General features: G+C 32.2%; 1 protein-coding gene across 1 annotated transcript in view; it reads right to left on the bottom strand.

Annotated features, from left to right (window-relative positions):
- Nucleotides 1-12,362, bottom strand: part of LOC105775681 (uncharacterized) — a 139,905-nt gene extending 127,543 nt beyond the window's left edge. The window contains exons 1-4 of the mRNA XM_052621577.1: nucleotides 12,261-12,362; nucleotides 4,289-6,842; nucleotides 3,535-3,906; nucleotides 3,171-3,424 (exon numbers count right to left, since the gene is read on the bottom strand). Coding sequence (XP_052477537.1) covers nucleotides 3,171-3,424; nucleotides 3,535-3,906; nucleotides 4,289-6,787 — 3,125 coding nt within the window. The 5' untranslated portion in view covers nucleotides 6,788-6,842; nucleotides 12,261-12,362. The remainder of the gene's footprint in view (nucleotides 1-3,170; nucleotides 3,425-3,534; nucleotides 3,907-4,288; nucleotides 6,843-12,260) is intronic.
- Between the last annotated feature and the right edge of the window lie 530 nt (nucleotides 12,363-12,892).

Below are 12,892 nucleotides of genomic sequence, written 5' to 3'. Positions count from 1 at the left end.
TCTTCTTTTTAAAGAAAGAAGCCTTTTTCTATACAACTTGGAGCTTTCATATATACTATAATGATTGTTGAATGATTATTATTGATGCGATTCGACAGGGGAATATGCTTGTTTCTAATTAAGTTGGACTCACATATTTATGTAGTTTCCATTACTGATTTACATTAATTACTTAAGTTATTTAATGAGTTATCTTAAAAAGAGTTGGGCATAGATAATTTATTTAACCCTCCAACCTTATAAAAAAAATTCATTTTAGCTCTCTATTTTAATTTTTATTTCTTTTACTCTTTAAACTTGTGTTATTTGTCAAATCATTCAAAGTAGAAAAAATTGACATTTGTTAACTTTCTTGATGTTATATACACTAGATTGCTGTAGATGACATGTTAACAATTAATTTTATTTTATTTAGAAAATTTTATAAAATATTTAAAATATATAAAATATTTTAAAATTAATTAATTGCTAATTTTGCATACACATGGATTGCCACATAAGCGAAGTTAACAAACATAAACTTTTCATTCATTTTGAGGTGATTTGACAAAATGCAAGTTCAAAAGCTAAAAAGATGAAAATTTATTTAACACTAGTCGTAGCTATTATAAATAAATATTAATAACTTTCGGATTTAAGATCTTATGTTTAAGGGCTTAGAATTTCAAGTTTAGGATTTAGGATTTTAACATTTAATTATAATTAATTTTTATTTAATTATGTTTAGATAAATTTATTAGTATTTATTTATAAACCTTTTACTATTTTTTTGTGGTATTTAATGATAATTGTATGTTCTTATTCACCGATGATACATAAAATTGTGTACTGCTAATACATCAAATATTCTTCAAATTAAAATAGATGAAGATTAGTTTTCTTATTTTATTTTCTATTATTATTTTATTATTTATTGTCCATTAATATTTCACTTTAAAACTTCTCTTAAATTCTTATTGTTTATTAGTATTTCACTTTTAAGTTTTTCCTTTATTCTTATTTTATATATTTATTTATACTTTAAACTTCAAATTAAAAATATTATATTATTTATTAATATTTTTATGGATTTTATTATATTAATTTTTACAACACGTATCACGTGACATTAATTCTAATATATATATATAGACCAGACACACTCATATAAATTAATCAAATAAAAGGAAAATGTGAAATAAGTTGTGCAGATAAATATTGAATACTAAACTTACCTTATTGCTGAAAAAAATTGCAGGGTTATCATAGATGCCCCCCTCGCCAACCACATTTTCACTTGCATCACCACTTCCTCTTGAAACTGAGGAAGAAAATGTAGTCATTTTTGGACACTCAGCTATCGTGATATTTCTCAGCTCTGGAAATTCAAGAGCTTGACTTCCCAAATAGAAATTTGTCAAGTTGGAACACAACTCAATTCTTATGGTGAAGAGTGCAAGAAATGTGAATTTATCTGTCATTGCTTCCTCCCTAACCACTTGTTCCATTGAACTGCATTCTTTTACTTTTATCACTTCTAGTTGATTGAGGCTCAAAAGCATAGACGAAGTAAATATGTATTTCAAGCTACTACATTTATAAAAATGCAACGAAACAAGGTTTTTGAGGCCCAAAATTTCTTGAGGGTTTCTAATCCATATTTCTATTGACTTGGGAATTGTGTCAGAGATGTCCAAAAAGTTTCCGTCAAAGAATCCATCCTAAAAAAAAAAAGTATAATATTATTCCATTAGATAGTAATCATAAATAGAAAATGCAAACAATAACAAAATAACGATAAACACTCTTCAATGATTAATGAAGTATTAATAAAATTAATTGTATTAGCACAGGAAGAAGCTAACTAGTTTTATGAACTTATTAATTAACTTTTACCTTTTCCGTGTAGAGCTGTTGTATGGTGGTATTTAAGTCACTTGCCCAACTCCATTTCTCACGGGAACTCGACTGTTTTACTCTTTGTAACTGTGGGGTGCTTAAAACTCCTTCAGTAAAGGTCTTTAATCTAGGACAGCATTCCACAACTAATTCTTCCAAACAAGGGAAGTTGAAGGTGTAATTCCTTGAACAAAAGCTTGTGAGGCTCTGTAAATATCTTAGTTCTAAACATTTCAATTTACTCACAACTATTGTCTGATGGCAGTCTCTCCCATTTCCCACTATTTCTGTCATTTTAGTGCACTCCGTCACCCTCATTCTCGTTAATTGCACAAGATTCTTAACCACTAAGGGTGTAACTAAGTTTGTCATCATTTGACAAAATGACACATTCAAAGTTGTGAGATTTTGCAAAGATGAGGAGGAGACTGTAATATTTATCAAATCATCACATTCCCAAACTTCGAGGTTTTGGAGATTAGAAAGAATATGGTCAAACTCCGAATCTTTCCTCCATACATGGTTAAGATTCATGGCACGATTCAGCATCAGATTTCTAATTGGTGTGAGAGTCCGAACGTCTCCTTTACAAGGGACTACGTATTTGAAATCAAAATCACAAAGTATAAAACTATCCAAATTGTAAAATCTTCGAACGAAAGGAAATATAGAAGATCGAGAGCCACCACGCACTACAAACACTTTAATATCTTGAAACAAGGCTGGTGGAAACTGGTCCATATCACCAAAATTTAATAACTCAAGTTCCTCTAAATTGGGAATGACCTTGAAACCAATTAAACATAAACAAGTTAGGCACAATGTTGATCTATATGCTTAAAAAGAACATAAGATCTACAATTTTGGTGTTTGATATCCATGATTAAATCTCAACAAAATTAATAGTTTGTTTTAAGAAAGCACAATACCTTAGAAATAAAAAATGATAAAAATAAGATGAAAGAAGTGCATAAAAAATCTGAATTAAAATGGATAAACAACCACCGTTTCAAATAATATATATATCAACAAGAGATGGATGTGACGGTGGCTTAAATCATGAAAAGAAATATAGTTGTAATGATATACATACCTCTTCAACCAACAAAACTGGCTCCTCATTTCCTTGGATTAATCTAAGATGTTCCGAAGCCACTATCTTTAGCAAAGCAGAACTATCTGTTTTCAATATTTTCAACAGGGGCCAGACTATTGTATGTTGCCCTTCATAGAAACATTTGAGCTCTTTTAGGGATGTAACCTCAAGGGAAGACACTTGCGGAAACTCGAACCTCACAGGCTGCTCCTCCACTCCTTCCCCTTTCGATACAATCTCCTCCACTCCACAATTAGTGATGCTTAAATGTTCAAGTTGTGGAAGATCTTTGGCTATTGACACTGGAAATAGATTTTTCAGACTCCCACGTCTCTCAACTCTTATTTTTCGTAGATTTTGAAAAGAACCTGGTGCAAAGTCATTATGAAACATCATTTTCACATTTCTCAACTTGTTGATTGTCATCTTTTCCAACCTAGGAAATGCAACCTATATTTAATTCGTGCCAGTACAAAAGTTAGCTCATATAATGCCAGACAAAATAACAAGGACAAATCAACAGAATTATATAAAAGCGTAAGAGTAATGAAATAAATCACCTTCTCACTGAAGAGAGCGTTAATGCCGGACTGATTACTATTCTGACTAATGAATTCTATTAACTTGGGGCAACGCTCAATCTTTAGCTCTTTCAACAATGGGAACTCAATATTGTGGTTTCCTGAGTTGAAGAAGATGAGGTTTGGAAGACCCACTATTTGCAGGGAGTTTAATCGAGGGAAACAAATCACATCTTTCCTTTCTTCTTCAATTTCCTCTGTAAGTATTATGTCCCTTAAGCGCTTGCAATCCTCTATCTCAAAGCATTGGAGCTGCACCAGACTTCTAGCGAGAGAGGGTGATAACAGATGCTCCAACTTGCCGCATCCTTTGATGATCAACCTCCTCAAATTCGTAACCCAATGACATGTCTGGTTGTGCCATATTATTTTGGTGTTAATTGCAAGCTTTCCAAGTGATGGAAAACAAATTACACATATTTACAAAATTATTTTTGTTCTTTAAAATCTAAAAGGAGAGGAAAGGGAAAGATAGAATGTACATAATTTGGAAATATGATTTTAAATTTTAAAGACAATTTTAGTTGGAATTGTTGGTTCCAATTTCATTTTCAGAATTAAAAAAATTTGTTAGGCAGTCAGTTTGGATTAGAAATTAAATTTCCATTTGTTTTGAGTTTGAAATTTATTTTTGAACCCTGAAAACCATTATACAGTATTATTTATTTTTATTATTAGAAGTATTACTAACTAAAAGTTGTATAAGAAATAACGAATAAAAGCAAATAGATACCTGTTTATTGAAAAGTGGTAAGGGCTCGGAAATAATGGAACACCTTTCATCTTGAGAGCAAAAGCTAATGAGTTGCGGTAGATTTTCAAGTGTGATAGAGCATAATTCAGAAACCCCAATTTCATTCATTGTAATATACTGTACATGCATACCATTTTTTATGTGAAGTCTCTTTAAATGTGGAAGATTTTTCCCATTATTTAACTCCACAAGTACATTCTTGACGCCTTCAAGTCCCTCTAGGTACAAAGCTTCAGTCTTTATCAGCAACATTTTCAACCCATTGTCCAAATGAATGTTTGTACATAACTTGAGCCTCAATGTTCTCAAACATTCACGACTTTGGTACCATCCAAACCTATTATAACCACCTACACAAATAACGTATTTGTCCAAAGTTTCAACGAATCGATGCTTTGGAATCATTTGGGCATCAGGGATATGAACATCTAAAGTAGATAGACAAGGCAAATTGTTTAATTCGTCAAGGCTTGCATTTTTCTTCTCATTTTCAGCTACTCCTTCCTTTTCCCATTCAACATAGCTTCCACCCATATATAATTCTTTTAATTCAGATAAACTTGATAAGACATTTGGTGAGATGATTTCGAGTTCTCTACACCAACTCAAATCTAACAACCTTAATTGAGTCAATTGTGCCATCTCCTTAGGTAGTTCTTTGATACCTGACTTAGCAAGGTCAAGGATTTCTAAATTCTTGAGCTCTCCTATGATGGTTATGTCATCAACTGCACATCCTTTTAGACACAACATGCGAAGGTCTGTGAGGTGAATAATTGATTTAGGTAGGGATGAAAACTGCATTCTGAACAAATCTAAGACTTTGAGGCCTTTGGTTTGTTTGAAAAAATTGGGAGGAATTTTAACTGCGCCGGCCATATGGAAGAAGGAAAGACCTGAACACTCCATCTCCTTAGGAAGGTTAGCTATAATCTGAGGACAACGTAAGCTGATCACACTCCAGCTATTTATTTTCTCCTTATCGGACCACTCCTTTGGAACATGATCTCTCAAAACAAGCATACGATAGTCCTTCAATGCAATAGCTAAAGCAGCATCCCAAACAACATCATGGATATCAAAGCGCTCATCATTATAACTATCAAGCAACAAGGCAGACGCTTTGAGATTAGCAACAACCGTCAATACTTTATTTCTAGCTTCTTCCATAGTGTAGACACCGTCAAATAAACCCAAACCTAGAGTATATCTTACCAAGTCCTCAACGAGACCATTATGGCCTATTACACTGCAAAGCAAGAAAGTCAGCTTAACTTCCTCGCTTTCTAAATAATTAAAACTCCACTCTATAGCTGAATATGCAGCATTTATCCCCGTGAAGTTGCTTGACGAAGGCCTCTCCAGTTCTCGTAAAGCATTCTTCCATTCAAACAATCTTTTGTTTCTCAAAGCCCCTGCAACTGTCGCAATGGCTATTGGCAATCCTGCACATTTTTTGGCTACCTCCATAGCTATAGGCTTCAAATCGCAACTTTCAACACAGTCGCCAGCCTTCTTCTTGAGCAGGTCCCAGGCTTCCTTTTCATTTAAAACCCCGATGGGAAAATTTTTCTGAGCATCCATCCCATTTAATAAAACATTGAGTTCCCTAGAAGTTAACAACAACTTGCATCCCTTGTGTTCATCTCCCAAAGGAATCCCAACTTCCTCAATATCTAACTTTTCCCAAATATCATCCAACACAACCAGAATCCTCTTCTCCTTCAATCTTTCTCGTAGTCGAAATGCCTTTCCAACCATACTCTGTTCCTCAAATTTCAAGCCCAAGAAGTCTGCAATTTGGTTCTGAATCTTCTCAATATCGATGGCTTGAGTTACGGTTGCTATGACAACCGAATCAAACAACTTGCCCTTGACCTTTCTAGCGATTTCTTTGACCATCGTTGTTTTTCCAATCCCGCCCATACCATGCACCCCAACAACGCTGACGCTATCATCTTTTAGTGCCTCCATTATTCCGTTCAAAATTGGCATTCTTGACTCGAATTCCTCATAACCTTTAACTGGTGCAACCACGATACCTTGCGGAGCTGCACGATAGGAAACCCTTTCAAACTTGCCATGTTCAAGTAGCTCGGCAACAGCCTTTGCCTCCTCTTCAGCTTTTAGGCTAAGCTTGTAACGAGTCCTGAAATTAGGACACAAACCAATGAAACACTTTTTCTTTGCTTTTTCTTCATCTTGGATCACTTTCTCTACTTGTTCAAGGATCATTTTGTCGACTGCAGACAGCCATTTGTCAACATCACCTTCGATCTCCTCACCGTTTCGTTTAGCTGCATCAACAGAATGCTGCACTCCGTCCCTTGCATCTTTCAGCCTATTAGCTCGGTTCTTGAGGGTCTCAACATATTGCTGATGATTGGAAAGGTATTTGACATGGTTTTTGATAGGAGAGATCGTATACTCTACAGCTTTAGCGACAATAGAGCCAACGATGGCAATAACAAACTCCATTGAGAGAGCAAACTGAATAACCACAGCGACAACAAAGACCAAAACTTGAATTATCCTATATTTAAAAAAAGAAAAAAGAAAACTCATTTGCATAATCTTAACTACCATTGAAGAGTTAAAATTTTTAAATTGTTACTTTTATGGCAATTAAAGTGATTTTGTTAATAGATTACTTTTTATTAATATAGACATATATCTAATAAGTATCTTTTTTTAAGGAATATTTTTTCCTAAGCATTGAAGGAATAAATTGTCTTTTTACACTTTGAATATTTTTACAACACATCTTTTAAAAATTTGTTTTAATTATTGTTTAAAAATTAAATCTTTCTAATTATTTTGAAATATAATTTTTTATCATGAAATTAAATTTCTTTTAAATTAATTTAAACTAATTCAAAATTAGACCTATTTCTTATCTTTTGATTAAAGCAATAATTTATGGGTGATTATTTGGTATACTAGCAATATTTTTTTATTCCACAAGTTGTTTTAAAAATTTATATCTCTCTTTTAAAATATTTAATTTTTTTATATTTTACTATACTCCTATAGGACACTTGTCAATCTCTTGACTCTACTGATGGAGTCTAAAAATATTGTTGGAAAAATTACTTTTATGGGAGCTTTGAGACATATTCTCAATAGGTAAAAGTGGAGAGTTGAATCATAATTTTATGATTTCATATTCTACTCCATGAGTCCTTTACAATGGCATATCATATGCTCAAAATAGTTGAGTGGTGAATGAGAAATTGATGCTCAAAGTAAGCTACTTGGAAATATTGTTGAGAAAAAGTAAAGGCTTAGATCCACATTGGTTAAATACCAAGTGTGAGATGTGCTTATATATGTGAACTCTCTATAAGAATAATTGAATAACTATGCTTGTAACCTTGTCTCACGCATAGGGGGTGTAGGTCCAAATCTGATGGGGTTGGGCGCGCACCTGCATGACGTGGGCGATCCAAAATGTTTGTGTTAGAATTGTGTGACCCAAATTCTAAGAGATTGCTTGCAAGTCAAGTTAAACAAAAATATATTTTCTTTCTAGAAAAGATTTAGTATTTATTAGTATAATATATTTAGCATTTATTAGTATAGTTTATTTGACTTACTAATTTAGCCTATAAATAGGCTCTTTTACAATCTTAGAAATAAGACACACCCATTAGATTAGAACTCATAACACATTCAGAGAATTTTGTGTTTACGTTTTTGGGTTCTTTGTTTTTCGGGTTTTCGGGTTTAGTTTTTATATCGATATTTTGTACTCTTCATTCTTTTGCCATTATAGTAAAATTATCTTTGCCCGTGGTTTTTTATCCTCTTTAGAGGGGTTTTTCCACGTTAAATTTGTGCACGTTAAATTTGTGTGTTCATCTTCTCAATTTCTTCTGCTATTTTTACTTGTTTGTTGCTTAATCGGGACAATCCTAACAAGTGGTATCAGAGCTAGTTTAACTTTCATAGATCAGCCCGTTCAGAGATGGCAGCAACAAGGTTTGAAATTGAGAAGTTCGATGGTGAGACAAATTTCAATCTGTGGCAAGTTCGGATGATGGCAATTCTAGTTCAAAATGGCTTGAAAAAGGTTGTTATAGGAAAAAGCACGAGAATCTAAATCAAATGAAATGGGATGAGCTTGATGAAAAGGCATTGTCGCAATCCGATTGTGCCTCATGAATACAGATGATTGCGGGAGGTATTGATGGAGAAGACCTCATTCGCCTTGTGGAAAAGGTTAGAAACTCTTTATGCGACTAAGTCTCTGGCTAACCGTTTAGTGTTGAAACAACGTCTATTTACGTTTCGCATGAATGAAGGTGAGCTTCTTAAAGATCACATCAGTCAATTCATTACTCTTTTAAATGATTTAAAGAACGTTGAGGTTCATATTGACGATGAAGATCAAGCTATGCTATTATTATGCTCTTTACCCTCTTCATACAAGTCTTTCAGAGAGACCCTGATTTATGGCAGAGACAAACTCTCGTTCGAAGATGTGAAGGGTTATTTGTTGAGTAGAGACAAACTCGACAATGAGTTTGGTTTGAATAGCAAAGCAGATAGGCAAGCTTTCGTTTTGGTAGCATCAAAGAAACGAGACAAAAGGTGTCACTATTATAAAAAGTTAGGTCACGTCAAAGCAGATTGTTATAAACTGCGAAATAAAAGAGCTGCTGAGAGTAACGAGGAAGATGTAGCTGGTGCTAATTTGGTCGATGAAGGCAATGATGATTTCTTGTTAGTGTCAACGAGCGATAATTCCAAGCTTACGTCTGAGTGGATCCTAGATTCAGGATGTCCTTTCCATATGTGTCCCAATAGAGAATGGTTTTCCACATACAGTTCAGTTGAAGGTGGAGTTGTGCACATGGGAAACGATTCATCTAGTAAAATAATCGGTATTGGTACTGTTAAAATTAGGATACACGATGGGACGATTAGGACACTCTCAGATGTCAGGTATGTACCTGATTTACGAAAGAATCTCATCTGCTTGAGTATTTTAGACTTGAAAGGATGCAAAATCAACATCGAGTCGAGCGACATTAAAGTATCTCGTGGAGCTCTCGTTTTGTTAAAAGGTAAAAGAACTGGCAGTCTTTATATTCTGGAAGGTTCTACAGTGACCGGTGAAATCGGACGTCCCTCGTCTGTTACGGAGTCAAATTCAACTCATTTGAAGCGGAGGCAACTTGGTCATACGAGGGAAAAAGGTATGACCGTTTCGTTGAAGAGAGGTTCTCTTTTGGATGCAGGTTTTGAAAAGTTAGGGCACTGTATTCGTGAAAATCAGACCCGGGTTAGTTTTGATTTGGCAATGCACAAGTCGAAGGCTAGAAGTCTTCCAGCTTCTAAGCATAGATTCGACTCAGTTAATTCCCTGCATAGTTCAAGATAGGCCCGTGGCGGGTTTTGGCAAAGATGGCATTGAAAGAATTCGTGTCAAGGTGGAGATTGTTAGAATTGTGTGACCCAAATTCTAAGAGATTGCTTGCAAGTCAAGTTAAACAAAAATATATTTTCTTTCTAGAAGATTTAGTATTTATTAGTATAATATATTTAGCATTTATTAGTATAGTTTATTTGACTTACTAATTTAGCCTATAAATAGGCTTTTTTACAATCTTAGAAATAAGACACACCCATTAGATTAGAACTCATAACACATTCAGAGAATTTTTTGTTTACGTTTTCGGGTTCTTTGTTTTTCGGGTTTTCGGGTTTAGTTTTTATCTCCATATTTTGTACTCTTCATTCTTTTGCCATTATAGTAAAATTATCTTTGCCCGTGGTTTTTTATCCTCTTTAGAGGGGTTTTTCCACGTTAAATTTGTGTGTTCATCTTCTCAATTTCTTCTGCTATTTTTACTTGTTTGTTGCTTAATCGGGACGATCCTAACAGTTTGGACCAGTCCATGCGGATATTTTAAGCCGAATACGAATTTATTTTTCCTCAGCAGACATAATCTGCTTATATATGGACAGTATCTGATTTGATTTAATTTTTAAATCAAAAATTGATTTTGGGCTCCTTATCCTAAATGCCTATAAAAGGCTGTGTATTCTAGAGGATTAAACACACATTCAAATAATATTTTATGTCGAAATTCTGTTCATTTCAAAACTCTTCATTTTCCTCTTCGTTTTTCAAACATTCCAGTGATAGAAAAAGGCAAAATTCGTTCGTTGATTGTTGTAGAGGTGCTACTACTTTGATCACTTTTGTTGTTGTATCCTAGGAGAATTTCGACTAACGTTTCTCCAAGTATCGTAGGAAACTGTGTTTCACAGGCCTCAACGTTTCGTACAATCTCAATTCTTCTTTATTTCAACTTTTTCTAATGTTTTTATGTGATTCATATTTAATAAATTAATTATAAATCATTCTATTTATATTTTATTTCATATATGTATTTATTTATAATTAATTTATTTTGTTCGCTAACGTGTTTTGTCCAATAAACATTAATAATAAATTGTGGAAATTATTTAGTAAGTGGAGGTTTTAGACTCTACAAGTAAGGTGAGGAGGTTGACAAATGTTTTATAAGGGTATAGTAACATATTTAAAAAGAGAGACATATGTCAATTTTTAAGACTACTTGTGGAATAAAAAAGTACGTTGTCGATGTACCAAATACTAAACCTATATACATTTATATTTTTATTATTTTTATTTAATATTAATTCATAATTTAAATATTATGTGATAACAAAATTAAAATTGATTAACATTAAGGAGAATGATCCACTTATATATGTAAAAGCTAAAGGAATTTTACACACTTCGTAACTATTTATATAATTAATATTTTAACGATCCAACTGTTATATTTTATGGTCTATTCATGCAGATTATACATGTCAAATTTGATGTAAATTTAAAACTTCTAACTATTTTCTTTTTGTAAAAAAATTCAATCGTTGATTATATATTAGTATATAGAGTATTTTAGATCGATACGATATAGATATCGAATTGGTTCGAAAATTTTCATGCATTACAAGTACAATTATATTGATAAATTAAATGGTTAAATCATTAAAATATTAATCATATAAATAATTACGAAGCACGTAAAACTATTTTAGTTTGTACGTTATGTAAGTGACTAATATCAATAATATCTTTTGTTATACTAAAATTTCTAACAATAATTTTACCATATAAAAAAATTTTGGTTTTAGATTTTGTTTAAAGCATTTTAATTCAGATTTTAATAAACTATAATTTCTTTATATATAAACTAATTATTTAGTATTACTTTTTAATAATTTTTGAAATCGACATTTTATAATACTACATAAATAGGCCATAACAAAATGTTTTTCTTGAATAAATACTTTTTATAATGGTTTTCTTGAAATATAAGTTCTATAATCATTTTAAATCAACATATTTTCATAATTTAAATATTTTAAAATTTAGATTGAAAATATTAACAATATATTTCAAATCCTATTTTAAATTTTTATATATGCTAATTTTCTTGTTTATTAATGTTCCTTTTTTAGTTCGCTGTACATTTTTTAAATTAGTTAATTTTTTAAATATTGAAATTTCAAATTTCAAAATAGTATAATAATAATTATGTTATCAAAGCAATTTCTAAATAATATATAAACAAACACTTTTAAATATATTTCAAATCCTATTTTCATATAATTTTAGTGGGCTATCAAACCAGCTTTCCAACCATATATAGTTTTGAGTGGAAATAACGCATCGAATAAAAAAAAAGGTGGTCGACTACAAGATAAATCACCCAACCTCTGAATAAGCATGAAGCAACAAGTTGTTGATACATCCCAAACACAAGTGCTTATGCACCTTTCCTAATACTCACCCCTTTTTAGAGATTTAAAGCATAAAAGAAGTCTATTCTCATGGTTAAACCTGCCTGCCTAAGCTTATTTCAAAAGAGTAAGAGCAAAGCCGGGAAAGGAAAAGCAGATGGCGTACCTTTTGGCTATGATCAACAACCGATAGTTTTCCCCCCTCTGTTTTTTTTTCTTCTTAACAGAGCAAAGCCAGAAAGTAGTAAACTGAGAAAGACGACTTCTTGCTTACTTTAAAAGTAGGGAAGGAAGTTTGGATTGTATTTCATGGAAACAGCACAGAAATGACAACCCAAAATGTCTTATACCAAAGTATAAATGAATTATTAGGTATCCATGTATTACATAAACAAGGTTTTTCTTTTTCTCCTCTTAAAGGTGGAGTGAATGAGTTATCCAATTGTATGAGTGTTTTCATATAAGGTTATTTTCCTAATTAATTTCCTTCTTTTATTATTATTTTTGCTTTCTCTTTCTTCAACCACCTATTCCTCATATAATATATGTTTTTGGATGATTTATTTAATGGAGTGGTTAGAATCAAACAAAGCACATCACAACCAAAGTAGAAACAGACAAGAAATAAGGAAGAATGGTTTAGATATCATCTTTGAGAGACGATGCTATTTATAAATGACATGCCAACAGTTCCAAAATATCTTATATTAAAATATATTTTATTTATTTTTGACAAAATGATAGCTAACAAAAACACACTTTTGACTCTGACTAATGAACTTATCACCTTTAGAAGGT

This window comes from Gossypium raimondii, chromosome 10 (genome assembly GCF_025698545.1).
Source record: "Gossypium raimondii isolate GPD5lz chromosome 10, ASM2569854v1, whole genome shotgun sequence".
NCBI lineage: Eukaryota > Viridiplantae > Streptophyta > Magnoliopsida > Malvales > Malvaceae > Gossypium > Gossypium raimondii.
This window is presented reverse-complemented; position numbering and strand designations above follow the sequence as displayed.